This window comes from Mauremys reevesii, linkage group 5, assembly GCF_016161935.1.
Source record: "Mauremys reevesii isolate NIE-2019 linkage group 5, ASM1616193v1, whole genome shotgun sequence".
Classification (NCBI taxonomy): domain Eukaryota; kingdom Metazoa; phylum Chordata; order Testudines; family Geoemydidae; genus Mauremys; species Mauremys reevesii.
Window position 1 is genome coordinate 8,148,748 of NC_052627.1, and position 22,037 is coordinate 8,170,784.

At 43.8% G+C, this 22,037-nt stretch overlaps 1 protein-coding gene across 6 annotated transcripts in view; it reads right to left on the reverse strand.

Annotated features, from left to right (window-relative positions):
• EPHA5 (EPH receptor A5) overlaps positions 1-22,037 on the reverse strand; it is a 334,695-nt gene that overhangs the window by 17,278 nt on the left and 295,380 nt on the right. For all 6 annotated transcript variants that reach the window (XM_039540351.1, XM_039540355.1, XM_039540353.1 and 3 more), the window contains 4 exons: positions 18,007-18,068; positions 15,674-15,883; positions 13,729-13,878; positions 3,097-3,290 (listed from right to left, as the gene is read on the reverse strand). In XM_039540351.1, coding sequence (XP_039396285.1) covers positions 3,097-3,290; positions 13,729-13,878; positions 15,674-15,883; positions 18,007-18,068 — 616 coding nt within the window. The remainder of the gene's footprint in view (positions 1-3,096; positions 3,291-13,728; positions 13,879-15,673; positions 15,884-18,006; positions 18,069-22,037) is intronic.

The following is a 22,037-nucleotide window of genomic DNA, read 5'->3' on the forward strand; positions in this document are numbered from 1 at the left end:
GTGATCAGTTAGGCCAACGCTGAAAGCTTTTGAAAATCCTGCCCTTTAAACTATTTTACCAGCAAAAAGAAGAGATGAAAGTATCACAGAGGACCCGATAAGCAAGAATTTGCACAGATCCAACCTGCCTCTTTATCTGTTTACATTATTCACTGCAGCATTACTCTTTGCACCATTCTTCTGCTTTCAAGAGCACAGAGGAGAAGGCCTCAGCAGAACAATGCTGTTAGCACTCCTCAGTAGTACTGCTCATTTGTAAGGAGGCTGCCTTTCTATGTGGTCCCGGCTCCTAGGAGTAAACTGCTCGAGACTGCATACCTTCAGGACCTCAGTTTTGTCATTCTCCTAAATCAAAGCGTTCAGAGCCCGGAAGCCAAAATCTATTTCTAAGCACATCAGGAGGAGGAAGGCAAACACAAATCATATTCCCCAGTACGGAGAAACCAGACTGGTCTGTGGTTAGAATATAAATGCTTGATTCTGCAAACTTAGACAAGATTCTCAAAAAGTGCTCAGCACCCAGCACTCCCAGTGATTTCAGCAATTGATTAAATCAGGCCATGGACTCAGGAGGTTGGCTTTAGGCACCCATTTAAAACAAACAAACAAAAAAAATAATAATAATCTTGGCCTATGATTCAAGTAGCTTAGGTCATGGGAGTTGTTCCTCTGAAGTCAACAGAACTATTTGTACTGTGTCTATCACAGTGAGGTCCCATTCTTGGTTGGTCGCTAGGTACTACTGCAATATAAATGATAATCCCTAGCTCTTATACAGCACTTTTCAACAGTGGACCTCAAAAGGACACCAGTATCATTATTCCCATGTTACGGATGGGGAAACTGAGGCACAGTGGGGTGAAAGGACTGCCCAAAGTCATCCAGGTGAGCTGGGGATGGAACTCATGCTTTCCAAATACAGGTTAGTGATTTATCCACTAAGCCACGCTGCCTAATAATAATACAGCCCTGTGGAATGCTATCCACAGGTATCAGCATTTGCAGGGTTGAGCCCTGAATATGTAAATTCAATTCAAGTGTACCTGACTGGAAGAACATCCAGGATATTATATTATTTAGCACTTCAAGAATCTTCATATATTTTATGATCACATTAGTATTATTTGTTAACTTAATGGCTATACTGAAGGGTCCAATAAAATGTAAATATTGCCAGTAACAACAGCATAATGCTTTCACATAATGTTTTAAACACAGAAGGGATTCAAACTTCCTTACTAATCAGAACAAAAAAGTGGATTCTCAGTATTAAAGCCAGGAGGAATCTACTGCTGTGCACACATTGTAATGTCACTGTTTCCTCTTGTATTTGTATTAATGGGACATTTTTAATACAGAATATGTTATGTTTGAAAACATCATTTAGTTCTGTATTGCATTTAACTAAGGATTGATTCAGCAATGTTCTGTTATGGATACAGAATGATATGGGTAAAGGGAACTTGACCACAAAAAAAATGGCTGTTCGGATACACCATTCTCTTTGGCAATACTCACATTAGTAGACATTAGGAATTGTTTGAAACTGTAAATGCATTAACATATCAGCAAAGTGCTTAGCACCTATAAGAAATGGTTTACTGACAATTTTTACTTTCTCTAGTACACTCTGATAGAGCAGTGCATGAATCACTACACAACATGCCCCAAAATGATTATTCCAAACTGAAAATGAAAGAGAAGAGATCCACATTTTATGCTACCATAAACCTTTTTATGCAGATGAGCTAGGAATGACATTACAACTGATTGCTAATAAGATTCATTCTCCAATAGCTTCCTCAGAAAGTTAATGATTTATGGGAAGAGGCCTGAAGAATCATGCCTACTTTGTATTTAAAAATGACATGTACCCCAATAAACAAATATTGCCTCATAGGTCCATATCTTCAAATGTATTTAGGAACCTAACTCCTGGAGTTCTGTGTCTAACTTTTAGGATTTGGGCTATGGTGCCAACTGAACTCTTCCCAACATATTGCTTATTTCTAGACTGTTGCTACAGTTAGTCTCGTCTATATCAATAGAATCATAGAATCATAGAATCTTAGGGTTGGAAGGGACCTCAGGAGGTCATCTAGTCCAACCCCCTGCTCAAAGCAGGACCAAACCCAACTAAATCATCCCAGCCAGGGCTTTGTCAAGCCTGACCTTAAAAACCTCCAAGGAAGGAGATTCCACCACCTCCCTAGGTAAGGTACTTGTGTAATATCCTCCCCGGGTCGAAAATTCAACTCTTATAAAGCCAGGGCCAAATCCTCAGCTGGTGTAGATCAGTGTAGCAGTATAATTAAGAAGTAATATAAGGCTGCAGAGGAAAAATGCTGTGCACCCATAATTAAAAGTTATTCTTCCCTGGCTTCTGCCATGGTGGCAAAATTGTTATCTGAGATGACTGGCCGGCAGGAATTTACCAAATATTTATACTTCTATTTCCTACCACGTCGACCTTAATTGTAGGCTTGCATTTATCATGTTTCATACTAATATTGCATGCTGGCTCTTCATGTTTTTTATAAAATTGTGCACTTTTTTTTTGGAAACCACATGGATTTATTAATGTTTGAAAATCTGTTAGAAATGGAAGTAAACACTAATGGACTTCCGAATGATTGTGGTAGGTTATATCAGGGTAGGAATGCATCTGGTTTTACTAATCTCCAGAATTTGCCCTAAAGGATTTCTTTCCTATTCATATTACCAGGATAAAGTCAACAGAGAGATAATTTGAGTGATGTTTCTTATATACTGTACAGGCCAAATCCTGCCCTCCCTTTCCCTGGGTGTAAATCACAAGTAACTCCATTCTGTAGCTATAAACATAGCTGAAACTCAAGCTTCTCCAAGACAGATCATGATAATTTCAGAATGGATGCATTTATAACGTGATTGAATTGGTCACGTATCTGCCAATTTAAACAGAAAGAGATGATTTGGGAAAACTATTCTGGACACAATGAAGCTTGCGGTACATCCTCCAGGGTCTGCACAGATCGGAGAGTGAGAGCTATTTCAGTGCCAGGGTATTATGACATGAATCATGCATGGAGAAACGGAAATGGCCTGGATTTATACCTGCTCGACGCATTAACCAGTGTCTTCAAGCTGCTCGGGTTACGGATGAGCTTGTCCAACATGCTGACAATTTCGTCAAATTTGGGCCTGCTGTTCCGATCTTTCTGCCAGCAGTCGAGCATTAGCTGGTAAAGAGCAGCCGGGCAGTCCATGGGACTTGGCAAACGGTAGCCCTCCTCCACAGCTTTTATCACCTAGGGGAGACAAAACAAGAGGGTGGGTTGTTTTCTTGTGCCAAATGCAAATTGTTTTAACTAAAACGCTTCATGCCCATCAATTCATCCATCATTTCTTACCAAAACACACCACAGATCTCTGTCAAACATGTCACTGCCCCCTGTATCTTTATTAATCAGGAAAGGAGGGGTTGAAAAATTAATTTCCATTAACTGAAAGAAATTTGATGAAGATCCTCAGCTGATGTAAATTGCCATAGAATCACTGAAGTCAATGGACCAAATCCTCCGCTCCGTTTAAATCTATAGGCCTGAGATTCAGCTGGTGTACGTTGCCAGAATTCCAGTGAAGGAAGGCAATCGCTTCGTTGAAGTCAATGGACCTACCTCAGTTTACACCAGTTGAGAATCTGTAATCCATCATGTTTATCTGTTCTTGAATTCTGAGAACAGCAGCATATGCTCTTTTTAGCAATTTCTCGGAAAAGAAAAAATATATTTTTTAATTTAAAGGCATGCGCTGGACCACACATTTGTTTTGCAACAATAAAAGTCCACCTTTATTTCAAACCAGACTTTGAATGCTAAATGATGGATAGATTCAAGGTGGAGGCAGCATGGCCATCTCATACATCATTCAATAATGTTGGGGTCTAGTCATTTGTTATTGTGTACAAATTTCTACCAGGAAATGAAAATGCCTGCATGATGGTACCCGGCCAATAAAAGCAGAGTAGGATTAAAATCCATTGATTTTAAATGGAAATGTAGAAAAATATGATATTTTCATAACATGGCTCTGTTGCTAAAAGAACAGTTACAAATGTGTGCTTTCTTGTTTCCTTTAGAGTGAAAAGACATGAGAACAACATACACTGAGTGCAGAACAGACCTTTTTTTTTTTTTTTTTTAAATGAAGACAGAAAGTAAGCAAATCCATTCTGATTACAAAACAATTTACTTTCACCATTTTGATGCATTTATTAATTGAAAGTTATGAGGTAGATTTTTAAAAGAGGTCAGACCCAGCAGTTCCTAATTAGGTATCTAATCCAATCACTGGATTTTCAGAAGAGTTCATCTTTTATTTAGGCACATATGGTATGTGACTATTCCAAGATAGTCTTAACGTCCCTTCCTGCATACTCTGTGCTCCTAGTCCTGTTGACTCAATGAGGTCAGAAGTTGCTGCCATTGATGGTGAATGTTATGTGATAAACCATGGTGCTCTGATTGCACGGATTTCAAAGAATACCTTGCAAAAGAGTCTCTGTCATTTTAACGCCCTGCATGACTTATAATTACAGACATCTAACACCATTGTTTTCAAATACAGTCAGTAGTTAGCAAAATTGTTCTTGTAATCTTAGTCCAGACTGCGTTCATCTGTGGTAAAGGCAATCAGGCAGACCCACTACAGGCAATCATTATTATTAAGAAGGTTACAAAATGCAGGTCAGCTATAATACCTGAGTTTGCTGATACAAGTCGTCTCACATTGCCCTCCATCAGGGAACCCTGTCTACAGCTGGTTGGGAACTTTTTGACTAACTGATTTTTTATGGGAAAATGCTGTCGAGACCAACACTTTTTGCAGAAAGGTATCGATTTCAACATGTCAGGAAGGTTTCTCATATCCAGCATGGAATTAATGGTAAAACCAGAGAGAGAAGGGGAAAGACTTTAAGAATAGCCAACAGCCTGGTGGTTAGGGAACTCTGCTTGGATGTTAGAGATCCAGCTACAGGACTGTGCTCTTGCTAATCCAGACCAGGGCCTTAAACATGGCTCTCCCACACTCCAGCTGCTCTAACCACTGGGATTCTGGGGCTCTCTTTTTTGTTATTTCATGACAAAATTTGAAATGTCTTGGATTTGGGCCACATCAGAACAGAAACAAATGCTGAAACCTCAATTTTTTCAGGAATTGGAATTTTTTTATACCAGCTAGAACCTAGTCCTGCACCAATTGGAATAGCCCCTTTCATTGGCAGCACTGACCCAGGAGGGGAATGAGGCCATCAAAGCTTCTATCAGCCGAAAATTTGGTGCTATCAAGACTTCTAAGGACACATCCTAGTGAACAAAATTACATGGTGCATTGTATTTTCATTGGGTGCTGGTGGGTACTGAGCACTTCTGAAAATGCAGCCGCAGTGTCTACATCAAGTAGACCTTTTGAGCCCAAATGAAGCCCCATCCAAAGCCCTCTGATGTCAATAGAAAGACTCCTATTGACTTCAATGGCCATTGGAGCAGGCCCGTGGTTCTTCTATCCCATTTAGGCCAGAATTAGTGAGTGGTCTTGTTCTGTGATAATGGTTTTGTTCACAGCACAGTAAGTAGGCCCGACCTACTTCTGTTATCCAGATTCTCTGCTTTTTGCATCATGTTTCTAGTCTCTCCTTAAGGGCAGGTCTACACTATGGGGGAAAATCGATATAAGATATGCAACTTCAGCTACGTGAATAACGTAGCTGAAGTCGAAGTATCTTATATCGAATTACCTACCGTCCTCACGCGCGGGATCAATGTCTGCGGCCCCCCATGTCGACTCTGCTACCACCGTTCGGGTTGGTGGAGTTCTGGAGTCGACGGGAACGCGTTCGGGGATCGATATATCGCATCTAGATGAGACGCGATATATCGATCCCCGAGAAATCGATTGCTACCCGCTGATACGGCGGGTAGTGAAGACGTAGCCTGAGACCAAATTTGCAACCATCAAATAAAATCATCCCATGTGGCATGGGCAAAGGATCATGTAGTGCCTAAGTACTCTACCTGCACGTGTATTTATAACTCAGAGGGCTCCTCCTCCAAGATACACCAACAAGAATATAGTAGCAAGATGGGTAGCAGACAAGCTGGAACCAGTACAGAATAGATCTGAACCACATCTGCAGTGAGGCTAGGTACATTTTATATTTCTGGCACTAACATCAATAAAGCAAACTCAATTTAAAGGATGTTGTTCATTCTGGCAATACAATGTAAATGGTATCACAAACCTGTAAGATGCCATGATGCTACGGCATCTTCTTTTCACATGCAGATGTTCTCAGGCATCCAATATGAGAAAGCAGCAGCAGCTAGCAAGGCTCTGGAAGCAACCACTGTATGGGGGCATCACACAAGTTTGTTCGCTAACACATGCACCCTTTGATGGGCCAAACATTTGAGCTGAGAGAAGACTTGAGGGCCCTAAGACACCCTGTAATCATTGCTGTCCATTTACAGAGCAATGCCAGTTGGCTCAGGGCTGCTTGGTGGAGAATGAACTGAAATGGCTTGTGCTAACACAGGTAATATATTTAACCCAATGGTTTCACTAATTTTAAAGTCAGAAGCAACCACTACAATCATTTAGTCTGATAACCTGCATAACACAGACCAGAGAATTCCACCCAACAATTTCTGCATCAAGTCCACATCTTGTGGTTGACCTAGAGCATGGTTTTTAGAAAGACATCCAATTTTGATTTAAAGACTTGATTTGTAGCCTTCTGAATAACAGTGACTGCGCATATTGATTCTCCCTATACTGCTGTTAACAAGGAAAAAAAACAAACTGAATTACAATTAGGAGAACAATTTTGCTAACCACTGACTATATTTTCAAACAATGTGTTTTAACTGGCTGTAATTATAAGTCACACACCGAGTAAGAATGATGGGAACTCTTTCACGAGTTGAAATCCATGCAATCAGAGCACCATGGTTTACCACATAACATCTACCATCAACGTCAGCAACCTCTGACTCTTTGGCCAACAGGGGTGGGAGTTGAGTATATGGAAGAGAGGAGGCAGAAAACACTCTGGGAACAGTCACATACCACAGTGGGAAACACCCTTGAGTTAAATTTGTTTGTTTACTATGATCCATTCAGTTGCCAAGTATATGCAATATAGGCGCAGAGGTAATCCAAGCAAAGCTTGGACAGGAACCAATGCTAATTTCAAGAGCTAAATCTCTTATTAATTCTCTAATCTGCATGTTTTGAAGAGCCAGACTCATGCACCTCTTTTCCAAGATGCATTTGTGAAATTCATTCAATGTCCAGCAGGATGTAGCTACATTAATTTTCTCCTTTTTTTTTTATAAAGGGTTCTAGAAAATGTCCATGTCTGAAATGTTCACTATCCACAAGAGTGATTCCTCTGGCGGTGGGGTGTTATCTTGCTGACTCCATATTGAATCCTAGTTTATAGCTAGGCATTTACCTAACATCTGTGGCATCTCAGTGCATTTGTATTAAAACGAGTTAGAGCTGCTTACTGCAATGGCAGAAGAGACAAACTTGGGACCAAATTTCTGCATTCTCTGTATTGGGCATGGCAGAAAGTTTGTGATTAGATTGGGATAATCCCCTGGTAGGTGTATGTAGCGTCTTAAGAGACGACTAAGAGGGGATACGATAGACGCCTATACAATCATGACCGGTGTGGAGAAAGTAAATAAGGAAATGTTATTTACTCCTTTTTATAACACAAAATCTCGGGGTTACCAAATGAAATTAATAGGCAGCAGGTTTAAAACAAACAAAAGGAAGTATTTTTCACACAAAGCACAGCCAACCTGTGGAACTCCTTGCCAGAGGTATGAAGGCCAACACTATTACAGGGTTCAAAAAAGAACTAGGTAAGTTGATGGTGGATCGGTCCATCAATGGCTATTAGTCAGGATGGGCAGGGATGGTGTTCCTAGTCTCTGTTTGCCAGAAGCTGGGAATGGGCGACAGGGGATGGATCACTCAATGATTTACCTATTCTGCTCATTCTCTCTGGGGCATCTGGCTTTGGCCACTGTCAGAAGACAGGATACTGGGCTAGATGGACCATGGCCACTCTTATGTTCTTCATGGTAAACTTCCTTTAAGTAAGGTAGCAACTGAGATGGGGAGACTTAGGGGCATGGTTGCTCTGAGTCAGCAAAATAGCACATCTGTCTGCCTGGCTGAATGCTTTCTCTGCCCTTTATGCTATGTGTGACGGTAAGATACTGTCTTTGCTTGGATGTTACTGCTGAGCAGGAAGGACAGATAGGATTGTTCCATGCAGCAGGTGATCACACAGTCGCTTATGGTGACAGAGGCGCTAGATAAAATAAGGGAGAAGCAGGAGTCTCCAAAGGAACTTTTATGGTCAAGGTAATTGCTAACACCAAAAGGACAAGACCATTTTATTTTAAACATTGGGTCTCCTGCTCCCCTGTGTGTGTTGGGGAGAGGTTGCCGCCATGGAGAAGGGGAGTTTTGCCCATGTGACATGCTCCCTTCATCCCAGAAGTCTCTCTGCAGAGGTGGAGCAGGTAGAAAGGGGCAGTGATCAAATGCCTGCTGGTCTCTGCTAGAGTCTTCCCAACCTGTCTCACGAAGTTCCTAGAGCCAGAGGAGCTGTATTCTTTTTCCATGTTGTGAAGCACACTTTAGAACTGCCTTTGAAGCCTAGCTCCTGCATTCGGTACTGTCCAGGGATATGTAGGAACCAGGCAGCAAAGAGTAGGCAAGGGGAATTGGAATGAATACCTTCTGCAGGCCCCTGGGACCCATGTGTATCTTGGAGCATTTGTGGATGAATGGAGTGCAGCTTCTTCCTGGGCTATGGGGTTCAGACCAGGGCAGAATTCAAAGGGAACTCTATGAATTAGGTTTCCCAGGCTTCTCTTTCCACTACAGTGATTATCCTTGCTTGGAGGTAGGATGGTACCCTGCATTTCTTACAATGCTGGCCTTAAAAGTAATACTGTCCCATTAAAAGTAATACAGTGCAACCAGCTTTGGATCCTATTCATTCCGCTCTCTATGCAAGGAAATGGGAATTTGCTATTGACTGAAAATCTTATGTCAGAAAAAAGCCAAAATCTAACTCATGAGACAATAAGAAAGCCGCTCAGCAGCAGAATTATGAGAAATGGTCTGGTATTCTAGTGACCAGTCACTACTCAATCATGCCTATAGTGAGAGTCATGTAGGGCCAGATTTTCACAAAAGCTCAGCTCTCGGTTAGGCACCGAAGTAACGGGGCCAACTTTTCTAAAGCAGCTCCCTTGGAAGATAATGACGGGCGCTGAACCGTCTCGAAAGCTTGTCCCCTCCTTTAGCTACATACCGAAATGGAAGCTGAGCCCTTCTGAAAATCTGTCTCCACTTGTGGGTTCTGAGCACTTTTGAGAACGTAAGGTTAAGTGAAGCATGCAATTGTCATGAAAGACCCCGTAGTGTCTATGCATTACCTTACAGTCATTAATCACTTGACCGCATGCTTTTCCTGCTTGGTTCAATGTGCAGGCTGGAGTGTGTGCACAGAGTGAGGCAGGATGCACCAACTTATTTTTAAACAACTTACTAAGGCCGAAGAGGACAGCAGCACACAGCAAAATTGCTGCTGTCACTTCGCGATATAAAATCATTTATTTCCCCGATGAAAATTAAATTGATATTCTATCTATCCATCACATTGATTAATTGCACCATACTATATTTTATTACATTGTTTTTTAATCTTCGCTGAATACTACCCCGCCCCCTCCATTCACTGTGGACTGGATCAACTCCTGGGTGTTATATCAGCATAGCACCAGGGAAGTCAATAAAGCATTGCTGATTTGCATTACCTGAGGACCTCACCCACTGTCTGACTTGCACACTGAATTCATTCCCGTGCAGCCGCTCCCCACAGAGCACAGAGATCTTCATGCTTCTCCCAGAAGCCCTTGCTCACTCCCAGTCAGATGTCTCAACGGAGCCAGTGCACAATCAAAATCCAGGGTATACAGGCCCCTTAAGGATATAACCTGGTCTAAATTACTGTTGTAAGGCCAGGCATTCAGGGTGCTTTGTAGTCCTGAGGGAGAGCACCTGACTGAGTTAAGGCATCCAGCGGGGAGCAAGCAAGGGCTTCTGGGAGCAGCAGGTTACATACAGCCCTCTGTGTGCTGAGGGGAGCAGCTGCTGCTGTTGTCTGTGGGCTGCTGAGTGTGAAGGCAACCAGGGCAAGAGAAGCTGTGCAACCCGAAGGCGGGGAGGGAAAACTCTTCACTCCAGGGGTGGCGGGGCTGGCTTGAACCCCAGCAGCAATGGGGTGAAAGGACAAATTTTGCTTAAGACTTCTTAGTCCCTGGTAGCACCTTGTGTTTTGACCAGCTTGTGAAAGCCTGCTGTTCTTAGTGACACTGCAGCACACATGCTTCCAGCTGCCAGAGAGATACACACACCTGCTCACAGTGGGACTGATGTGACAGGCAGGCCTTGTTGCGGCTCTCTGCACATGGGTGGTTTCTCAGGGCTGGCTCCAGGGGTTTTGCCGCCCCAAGCAGCTATTAAAAAAAAAAAAAAGCGGCGATCGCGATCTGCGGCAATTCAGCGGGAGGTCCTTCGCTCCGAGCGGGAGTGAGGGACCCTCCGCTGAATTGCCGCCGAATAGCTGAACATGCCGCCCCGCTCCGGAGTGGCTGCCCCAAGCACCTGCTTGCTAAGCTGGTGTCTGGAGCTGGCCCTGCTGACTCTTGCCCCAAGTCTGCAGAGTGGTTTGAGTTACTTTAGAATTAAAAAAAGCTCTATTATACAGGCAAGCTACTGCAGTAAAAGTGAAACAAGGTAACCATCTTGGGTCTGATGCAACTCCCATTTATTCAAGTTTCCTTGACTTAACCAGCAGTTGGATTGGTCCCTTGGATTGATATCCCCGGACTTTTCTTTGAACTCGCTAAAAACGACAGGACTTGAGTTTGCAGCATTTAACTGAAACATTTTGTTTGCTTTAGTTTTACTCATCTCTCTCATCACAGGGATAAAATTATGGTGCTACAGCTGGCATACGTTCTGCAGCGACTAAAATGTGCCAATCTGATGGTACATTGATTTAAAACACAACCTTGCAGGATACTGCGCATTCTTGGTAGACGCTCAGCACCTCACAGGCCCAAGCATCTGTTCCATTATTATTATTTATTTGTGTTACCCTAGTTCCTAAGAACCCAGCCATGGTCCAGGACCCTTCTGTGCTAGGTGCTGTACAAACAGAACACAAAGACAGGGCCTGCTCCAAATCTAAGTAGACTCATAGACTTTAAGGTCAGAAGGGACCATTATGATCATCTGGTCTGACCTCCTGCACAACACAGGCCACAGAATCACACCCACCCACTCCTGTATCAAACCCCTGACCTATGTCTGAGCTATTAAAGTCCTCAGCTTGTGGTTTAAAGACTTCAAGGTGCAGAGAATCCTCCAGCAAGTGACCCATGCCCCACGCTGCAGAGGAAGGCGAAAAATCCCCCAGGGCTCTGCCAATCTGCCCTGGAGGAAAATTCCTTCCCGACCCCATATATGGCGATCAGCTAAACCCTGAGCATGTGGGCACGTATAGCCCTAGCAAAGAGTGTACTGCCCTATTGTGCTAGGCAATGTCTACATACGATGAGAGACCATCCTTATTTAGGGTACGTCTATATTACCCGCCGGATTGGCGGGTAGTGTTCAATGTATCGGGGATCGATTTATCACGTCTTGTCTAGACGTGATAAATCGATCCCCGAATCGACGCCCGTACTCCACCTCGGCAGGAGGAGTAAGCGGAGTCGATGGGGGAGCTACAGCAGTCAACTCGTCGCCGTGAGGGGAGCCAGGTAAGTCGAACTAAGATATTTTGATTTTAGCTACGCAAATAGTGTAGCTGAAGTTGTGTATCTTAGTTCAAACTCCCCCCCGCCACCGCCGCTAGTGTAGCCCAGTCCTTAGACTTCAAACTCTTCAAAGCAAACAAGACAAAGGGTTGGAGGGGAAAAAGTGATGAAGTGTCATGCTCACGGTCAATGGCAGAGGCAGGAAGAGGATCTAGGTAAAGAGCCCTGTCCATTATACCACATCACCTCCCTTTCTCTCAAGGAAGCAAGCTCTCACTAATACAGACGGATCTCGAAAATTAAGCTATACTTGGGTAACTTTGTTTTCAGTTTTTGCTGATTTTTTCACCCAAATTTCGGACCATTCAAGTATATGGAAATATGGATTATGTTAAGAAAATCCAATCCATGACATTAAGTAGATGTGTTTATGTTACTGATAAATTAGTCTAAGTGTAAATGTGAGCTGGCTGCTAAAGTAAGGCAAGGTAGTAGAAAATACATATGCATACTGTGATGGAGCAAGGAAGGATGGCTACAGGAAAGTACTCAGGAACAGGTATGTTAGCCCCAGGCTAAGCAAATCCCTAGTACCATGGGAATCAAAATGGCAGTTGCTCCAGGGTAATTAAGGCACCTGGAGCCAATTAAGAACTTTCTAGAAGGCACCGGAAAGAGCTACATTGATTGGAGCACCTTCAGCCAATCAGGGCAGGCTAATCAGGGCACCTGGTATAAAAAGGGGAGCTCACTCCAGTCAAGGAGGAGGAGCCAGAGGAAGGAAGGGCGTATGAGGAGCTGGGAGCCAGAGACACAAGGAACTAAGAACTGAGAGGGGGTACTACTGGAGGATTGAGGAAACACCATACAATCTAGCAGTATCAGACACCAGGAGGATCCTATGGTGAGGATAAGAAAGGTGTTTGAAGGAGGCTATGGGGAAGTAGCCCAGGGAGCTGTAGCGGTCAAGCAGCGGTTACAAGTAGCACTATAGAGACTGCTGCAATTCACAGGGCCCTGGGCTGGAACCCGGAGTAGACGGCGGGTCCGGGTTCCCCCCAAGCCTCGCTACTCCTAATCAGACATAGGAGGAGGTGATCCAGACTGTGGGTTTCATCCAAGGGGAAGACCACTGAGGGGAGGAAATCCGCCAATAAGCGCAGGACCTACTAGAGGAGAGGAGGAACTTTGCCACAATACACATGTATATGTACTATTCATGTACAGTTCATGAAATAAACCACAGCTTACACTGCTTTTATTTTAAATACTCTCACTTTTATCTATTTGTTGCTTTTTTCCTCTCCTCCTGTCCCCCAATATTAACCTCAATATTTACCCAGAAAACCGTGAAGTTAATTTTTCGTACTGATTTTTACTCATTTTTTAATTTTTATAATAAACACTGATACATTCCCAGTAAATTTTAAATGAAATAAAAATGGAACCCAAAGGGCTTTTGCTATAGTTGACTGGATGAGTTTGTAAATGTAGCTGAAATTATGTCATTTATCAATATGCATCCTTTGGCAGACCTTCATCTTTAAACATAATACTGATGGACTCTGATAATAACCGCATCAGTTGCACTACAGCAGTCTGCCAAGGGAGACAGTCTTTACTCCGTGCAGACTTACTTCTCTTTATGCAAAGCTTGTTTTGAGCTGCGGCATAAAAGGGCATTCAATAAAAGAAATTTCAGGGGGAAAGCAAAATCATTTCACTGGGCTTTTTAAAAGCAGCTGTCACTTTCAGACTGAAAGCACTGCGCCAGTTCTGTCTCTGATAGCAAGAGACTTGTCATACAGTGGCTTTGGCAAGTACTTACATCTTGATTGGTCATCTCCCAGTAGGGTCTCTCTCCATAAGACACTACTTCCCACATCACTATCCCATAGCTCCAGACGTCACTGGCCGAGGTGAATTTGCGGAAGGCGATGGCTTCTGGGGCTGTCCATCTGATCGGGATCTTCCCTCCCTTGTGTGCAAAAAACAGAAGGGGGAGGGGGAGAGAAAAGCAACATTTCTTAGAGCATCGAGGGAGGTTTTTTTTTCTATTCCTGAATGATGCTGGAAAGAGATGTAGAATTGTAAAGTAAATCTGCTTGACAGCATGAGACCCTTCTCCATATTATCTCAGCCCATAAGCATTTGGAGCTGACTACTAATTGGCTGACCTGAAGGGTTGTTGTTTAAATTCCATTTGAATGCTGGAACACGTTTAGCAGCCACATCTCTGTTATGTTGCGCTGGGTGGTAGGAGGAAAAGCTAAGCACTCAAGCAATCGATACAGTGAACTTTCAAGAGTTTCTGACAGCAAATGGGGATGGAACAAACATCTTAAAAGCTCTAGGTGACTCTGGTGTAATGTGAACTTCATGCAAATTACAGGGCAGGGGGCTGGATTTTATTTTACAGATCTTTGACCCCAATCCTGCAGTTGGATCCAGGTAGGTGGGCCACTGAAATCAACAAGGTTCCACATGAATGCAACGTCAGCCAGTGCAAACTTGATTGCAAGACAGAGGCCTACGTAAGAGATGGGGAGGCCAGATGAGTGACAAAACCATCAATGATTCCTTCTCTCTTTGATTATTATTGATTTTTTGTAATATTTCTTGCATAACTAACGTCTCCCTGCATACATCTAGGGATTTCAGATTTAGGGTTTTCTCCCTGCTTTCTAATTTTTAGGTGTTTAACTTTATGCAAATTATAATAATACTTTAATGATAATATAAATCATCCCTAAGATTTTCAGGATTAAAAAGAGGATATTAGTCAGGATTTAAAGAATTGTTTTCCTTGAATTATATCAAAATAGGCCCCCCTTTGAAAGCCCTTGCTCCCAGAAATGAGCTACATGCAAGGCTAGGGGATATTCAGGGAACCTCTTCAAACAATTTTTACCTCTGCAAAAACAGTAAAATTTCAGGTATATTTTTAGAAAACCTTATTCTCACAATTTTTCTTCAGTGAAGCATTATTAGTTCAAACCTTAAGCCAGTGGGGACCAGATTCTTAGCTAATGCCACTCAGCATATCATAACTGTTTATCCCAGATGAAGATCTGGCTCCAAGGAACCCTTATATGCCTAACTAGGTTCTGATCCTCCAGTGGACAGGTAGGCTCCAGTTGCCAACATTTTTCTAGGGTGAAATCTCCAGATAAGGTGGTGGCTCTGAGTTACTGGAGGGATCTGAGCACAGATGGTAAATTTATGTTACATACAATATGATACTTTAATCATATGTGTAACAAAAATTACATGTATATATTGGTGAATATGAGCTGAAGCTATGATAAGAGGATTCCATCCAACTGTCACTATTACCAAAGGTCTCATTCTCACAATGTTTCCAGTACATTTTCAATACCGGCGGTATATATTAATATATTTGATAGATATGATGAATAGGTCTCCCTGTATCAGAGTTTATGGACGCCCTAGCCTGTTTGCATGAAGCTCTGTGGGATTTCTTTCAGCGGTCTGTTCTTGATTTTTGTTGCCTGGGTTCGAGCTGCCTGCCTCTAACAAGTTCTGTCTCGATGAGCAAGTCTACTCTGGACCTCCCGAAACATGGGATGGGCAGCACTCTTAGCCTGTCAGTCACATGGCCAATGTAGGCACCTAAGCGAAATGACAACTGATGGACACTGAGTCCTTTTCAAAATCCGGCTCCAACTGCAAGCGTGAGCACTTTTGAAAATGCCACTTGGCCATCTCCCTCATTTCCTTTAGTTCAATGGTCCAGTATCCCCAGAACCTACCCTTGTTGTGTACGCTGCTTCAGGGTCATCTTCTAGGACTCTGGAGAGTCCGAAGTCAGACACTTTGCACACTAAATTGCTGTTGATGAGGATGTTTCTGGCAGCAAGGTCTCTATGTACGTAACCCATGTCTGACAGGTACTTCATGCCTGACGCAATGCCTCTCAGCATCCCAACCAGCTGAATGACAGTGAACTGCCCATCGTTCTTCTGCAAAGATAAGGGGGGATTTCAATCACATTGTGCAGTGTTCTTCACACCCTAAGTTACATACATGCACAAATAACGAGTCAGGGGCAAGTCTCATGCAAAGGCAAATAGGGGAATTCATAATTAATGACCATGATGCTCCGGCCCAGAGGCTCCTGAAGGTGTCATTGTTTGGAATAGTGATCTCTAAAGACTAATCTGAGACAACAGAGTTCTTAACTCATGATTAGAGAATTTTCTAATGTAACACATATAGTGTACACACATATCTATGTAAGTAGGGTCAGAATGAATTCTCCCCTGGCAGCTAGCTAGGAAGGGGAGAGACTTCAGGAGCAAACTGTATTTACATGAACACACCTACTCTGCTTAAATATCCAGCAGATAGAACAGTGTTGCTCAAAGTAATCAACTTTGGCTGGTGTTGGGTTACAATTCACTTTAGTAGTGAATGCAGGGGTAATGAAATGCTGTTATCAATGGTGCTGTCATTATGGTATGAATAAAGGGGAGGAGAACTGTGCTTACCCTGTCCCAAATGAGGGGGTCACCCTCAGTTGAAAGGACCCCAGTAAGCCAGGGGCTCAAATGCCAGACCCCTGTGAAAGTAAGAGGGGTGAGGACTCTCCTCAAGGGTCCCCAGTCTGATTTAACCTGTTTCTCCCCAGTGTTCAAAGAAAAGGCTAAACAGGCTTCATTGGGAGCCTCTTTGTTACTTTAAATGCTCAATCAGAGCTGAAATCAGTTGAGGTGGAACTGTGTGTCTGCCCAGCCTGCTAAGAGCAAAAAATCACTAGGGGCTTGTCTACACTGGCACTTTACAGCATTGCAACTTTCTCGCTCAGGGGGTGAAACAACACCCCCTGAGCGCTGCAAATTTCAGCTCTGTAGAGTGCCAGTGTAGACAGTGCCCCAGCGCTGGGTCCCCGCACCCCTCGTGGAGGTGGGTTTTTTTATAGTGCTGAGATAGCTCTCTCCCAGCACTGGTGCCACAACTACACAAGCCATGTTAAAGCGCTGCCACGACCAGCATTTTAACATTGGTAGTGAAGCCGTGCCCTAAGAGACTAACCTGCAGAGGTCACAGTAGCAGGTAGCAACAGAAGTTGACTGGCTGACGGGCGGCCGGCAGGAGCGGCCTGTGAGAGCGGTGAGCAGGTGGCTCACGAGGCGGCCAGCAGAACAAGCAGCTTGCAGGGTGGCCTGCAGAGTGAGTGGCTGGCAGGGCAGCCAGCCAGAGCAAGTGCTCAGATGGGGGAGGAAGGAAAGTGCCTTCTTCCCTGGGTAGGAGGTGAGCTCACACAGATGCACCTCTGAACCCTGGGTCCTCACTGACCAAGGAAAGCCACTGTTAGTGGGGCATAGTAAAGAGACTTTTGGTTGTATAACGCAAGAACATGAGGCGGAAGGGGTGGGTGTCCTGCTCACAGTTTTATGGTTATGAATCCTGCTTGTGTCATTTTCCCTAATTAATCTCGGGTAACTTCTCTCCTTTCATTAAAAGTTTCTTTTCTACACTCAGACTCTGTTCTTGTGAGTGGGGGAGTATTGGTTCTCAGAGGCGCCCAGGGTGGTGTGTAATTTTCCCAGGTTACTGGGTGGGGGCTCGAGCCGGTTCTGTGTTGTATGGTTGAAAAGGAACCCATCGATATTGAACCGGCCCTGGTTGCTGCTGGCTCCACCTGGCAGAAGGGTAACATATGTAAAAACCCCACAGATGACTATCCCTCCGAGTCAAGGTTGTAAACAACACAGGTCACATGCAAACCCCCTTCCCGCCCCCGTGTGTCTTGCCCACATCATCTAATCCTCACTACTGACAAAGTATCATCAAACACATGTAAATCTTTACTCCACAGGGTCATTTGGAGGGTTGGTGCCAAAATGCAGTTGTGTAAAGGGCGGCATGAAAACCGGTGCTTTTCGATGCAGCGCTCCTCACAGAAAGGAAAAGGCGCTTTGCATTTTGTTGTTATTTTATTTATTTGTATTGTGGTAGATGGAGCGAGGACTTGGGGAGCTGTAACTCCACCAGCACTTCACAGTATTTCCCAGGGGGAATGACCTTTACAGGACACCCCATTGTCCTCCAAGAAAAACCATCTGAGCATTTTGAATCTTACCTTTAAAAATGTATCGAGAGAGCCATTCTCCATGTACTCTGTCACTATCATTACTGGCTTACCTGAAAAAAGGAAGATCGCAAGTTTATTAGCTGCAATTCATCTAAAAGAACCCGCCCCCCGAGTTTGTCCACTCTGATTCTTAATGTGCACACACAGCCATGTTGAACCCATCTGTCAGTCACAAACATGTACAGATCCACAGTGAGAGACAGTCCCTGCCCCAAAGAGCTTCCAGTCTAATTAGATAAGACTTGCAATGGGTGGGATAAAGGAAATATTGTTATCCTCATATTAGAGATGGGGAACTGAGTCACAGCCAGGTTGGGTGATAACATCACACAGGGATTCAGGAGAAGGGCCAGAAATTGAACCAGATGATGAGACCAGCCCAGGGCCTTAACCACCAACTCAGCTTCGTCTTTTCTCCTTGAGTGAGCTGAAAGCCTGTGAAACGTGCTCTGCCCAAAGGAACCCAGGTTCCATTGCACCAGATGAAACTTCCCAACCATTGTGGGGAGCTAAATCGATGGAGGAGGAGAAGGAAGCAGAGTGGCCACTCTTGCGGATGTTGAACTGTATGAGGTAATGAAGAACCTCTGCAAAGACCTACCAAAACTGGCACAAAAGGGAGGAAGTAGAACTTCCAATCACAACCCCCAAACCCTCTCCAACCACCAACCCAGGGCTGTGCGAAGGAATGTCATCACACACACGTGAGGTCTAAATGACGTGACCTCTCGTACAAATGGGCGATATTCATTCCAGGTGTCATTCCAGTGATGCTGGGGGGATAAATTTGGCCCAATGATTTGTGCTTCATCATGAAGCCTATGGAACTCATTGCCACATGATTTTGATGCCAGGAACTTGGTGGGATTCAAAGAAGGATTAGACACTTCTATGGATAACAACAATATCCAAAGTTAAAATAGCAACTACATTTAAAAAATCCTTTGGAAGTGAATACCCTACGCTTTAGGGTTTAAACCAATCTCTAACTATTGGAGACAGACCATCATAACTGCCTACTGAGGGTTTTTTGTTTGCTTGTTTGTTTTTTGCACCTTCTTCTGAAGTGCCAGGTGCTGCCCACTGTTAAAGATAAAATACTGAAGTAGATGGACCATGATGCGTTAGACTAGAGCAGTGTTTCCCAAACTTGGGATGCCGCTTGTGTAGGGAAAGCCCCTGGCGGGCCGGGCCGTTTTGTTTACCTGCCGCATCCACAGGTTCGGCCACTTGCGGCTCCCACTGGCTGCGGTTCGCTGCTCCCGGCCAATGGGGGCTGCTGGAAGCAGAGGCCAGTATGGCCCTTGGCTCGTGCCACTTCCCGCAGCTCCCATTGGCCTGGAGCAGTGAACCGCGGCCAGTGGGAGCCGCGATCAGCTGGACCTGCGGACGTGGCAGGTAGACAAACCTGCCTGGCCTGCCAGGGGCTTTCCCTACACAAGCGGCATCCCAAGTTTGGGAAACACTGGACTATAGGATGGACAAGCTGACTCAGTACACCAGTTTCTATGTTTAAAAAGAAGTGCACCCAATTACACCCAGGAACCCTTCTGGAGTTGCAATTAGAGCCAAACTTTGGCTGTGGATGTTAAGTATACTCTCTACTAAATATAGTAACCGAAAAAGGAAGGTTTTTCTCCAGATACGTGTACTGAAAATATGGCCTAATTCAGGGAGAAGAAAAAAGATGATCCAAACAAAAGTTCAAAGAAGACTGTGGCCTCCAACAGTTGGTAGGGGTAAGAATGTTTTTCCAACTCCATTTGATTAATTTTCATGCCCGAGTCATTTTAATGGTAATTATATATAGTTTTTGCTCAGTTTTTATATCTCATTTCTCACTAGCTTGCTACAACGACATAGCACTAATCAGTGTGGCTTGCTCCAGGCCTTATACAGTCAATGAAATCTTATAAAGAACATGTACATTATTTTTTATTTAAATCAATTTCCATTAACTAGCATGAAGCACAGACAAAAGAGAAACCATCAATTATTTCTAAACTGCATTACAATGACTCGCATTGAAATGATCAGCTAAAGCTGCTGCATGTCATAACATGATTATAAAGGTAACTGCTCTTAAAATAATTTCCTATTTTGCTGTTTAAGTTGATCTTAACCTTTGTACATTCCTGTCATGTTAATTGTTTGACTAATTTATGGTTTAATAATCTATGTAAATAAACATAATTGTGTATTCATCAATCAAAACGCTGAGTGCCGTGCAGATACGACCCTGGAGCATTGTGGGTTTGCATTTTTTAAATTTCTTAATGAGCATTGGAGTTACCCCCTTGTATGAGTTAAAGATTTGGCAGCTGTATTATTATTCATATTACTGTGGCAGCTCAGGGCTCTACATGAGATCAGGACCCAGTGCAAACATAGTCTCTACCACAAAAGATCTAACAATCTAAACAAATAAGGACAGGAGAGGAAACAGAAGTGTGGTCACCGGATGATCAGTGGCAAAACTAGGAACAGAACTCAGCTCTTTTGTGCTTGAGCCATCAACCCCTTGCCACTGCCACTCCCGCAACATTGGTATCGCTATTGCCATTATAATGACATTTGGTGTTTGTCCTCTGTCAATCTTAGGTGCTTCGGGAAGGAGGGTGTGTATTGTAATCTCCGTTTGCAAGATCGATAGGTGAAGTGACTTGCCCAACATCACGTAGCAAGTCTGTGATTGAACTTGGAACTGAGCTCTGTGGCCTCCCTATTCACTGGCCCCGTTTGGCTTCCCCGAGTCAAAGTTCACAATAAAGCCCTAAGACTGTTTTCTGGGAGAAACTCTGACCTGGCAGGTCTGCCACCCCTGAAGTAGAATGATGCATGATTACCTCTCGGGGACTGCTCTAACCACTGGTCTATAGAGCGATCCTCAATTGTCCTCTGGCCCAATTCATATTTAATTAGAGTGGGATGGCTTGAACAAGGGAGACTGAGGGAGTCCCATAACATAATATCCCATAGTCAGAGCACTCAGAGAGGGGAGATATCTGTGCAAATCCCTTCTCCTCCTCAGGCAGAGTGGGGCATTGAAATGGGTCCCCTATATCCCAGGTATGTGCCCTAACCACTGGGCTAAGGGTTATGGGGGAAGCTCTGCAATGCCTAAGTCCCTGTGTAGATCTGATCCTGTTCGCCTTTAAATCAGTACCACTGGTGACGTAGCAGCATCTGCTGTAAAAACGTAACTGGATTTCTGTTCTGCTCTCCTACTTCTTCTGGAGGAGTGGGGCAGCTTTTTTTGCCCAGAAAAGCAGAAGAGTGTAGAGTGGTCTTTCCTCCCATTCAAGGAAGAGCTGGCAGAGCACAACATCCTATAGAGGAAGTACTCAGCACCCTGCAGGACCAGGGCTGGGGTTTCTTTCTTCCAGAACTTGCTCAGGGCCTGGTATATTTCCATTCTGCTATTCTTTGGAAGGTTGTTGGTTTTTAATGTGAAAAAAGTCAGTCTTTTAAATAAAAAGAGCCTGTGAAACTCCCCAAAGCCCCCGCTGTGCGTGTGTGCGTGCATTACAGCAAGATGTCTCTGTGCATCATAAATGAGTAATTGAAGGTAAAAGACAGGCTCTTCAGTCATCAAATCTCTGCAGACATCACTGCCTTTATGGTGTGCCCCGTTTAAGGACAGATCGCAAAGGACTGCAAAGTTGGGTCCCTTACCTCTGACACTACCAGGCAGTGTTAGAGCAAAGATAGCAGCTCAATCTGATACCACCCTGAGGAGTACTAATCAGGGTCCCAACTTCAGTCTCAATTAGAAGATTCCCTAGCACTTATGTTTCATTATCAGTGTGCTGCAAACGGAGAGTAACTGTAGAATAAATTAGTATCATACTAGACAGCATGAAACCAAAATTACAAACAGAGTGAGATTCAACAAGTGCCGGCTTTCCTGACCAACTGGCCTGATTCTTATTTGCACTCTGGCTTCTTTCTGGCAGTAGGAAGGGGACTTGGAGTGGGTGTGAATGTCTTTTACTAGGGTGACCAGACAGCAAATGTGA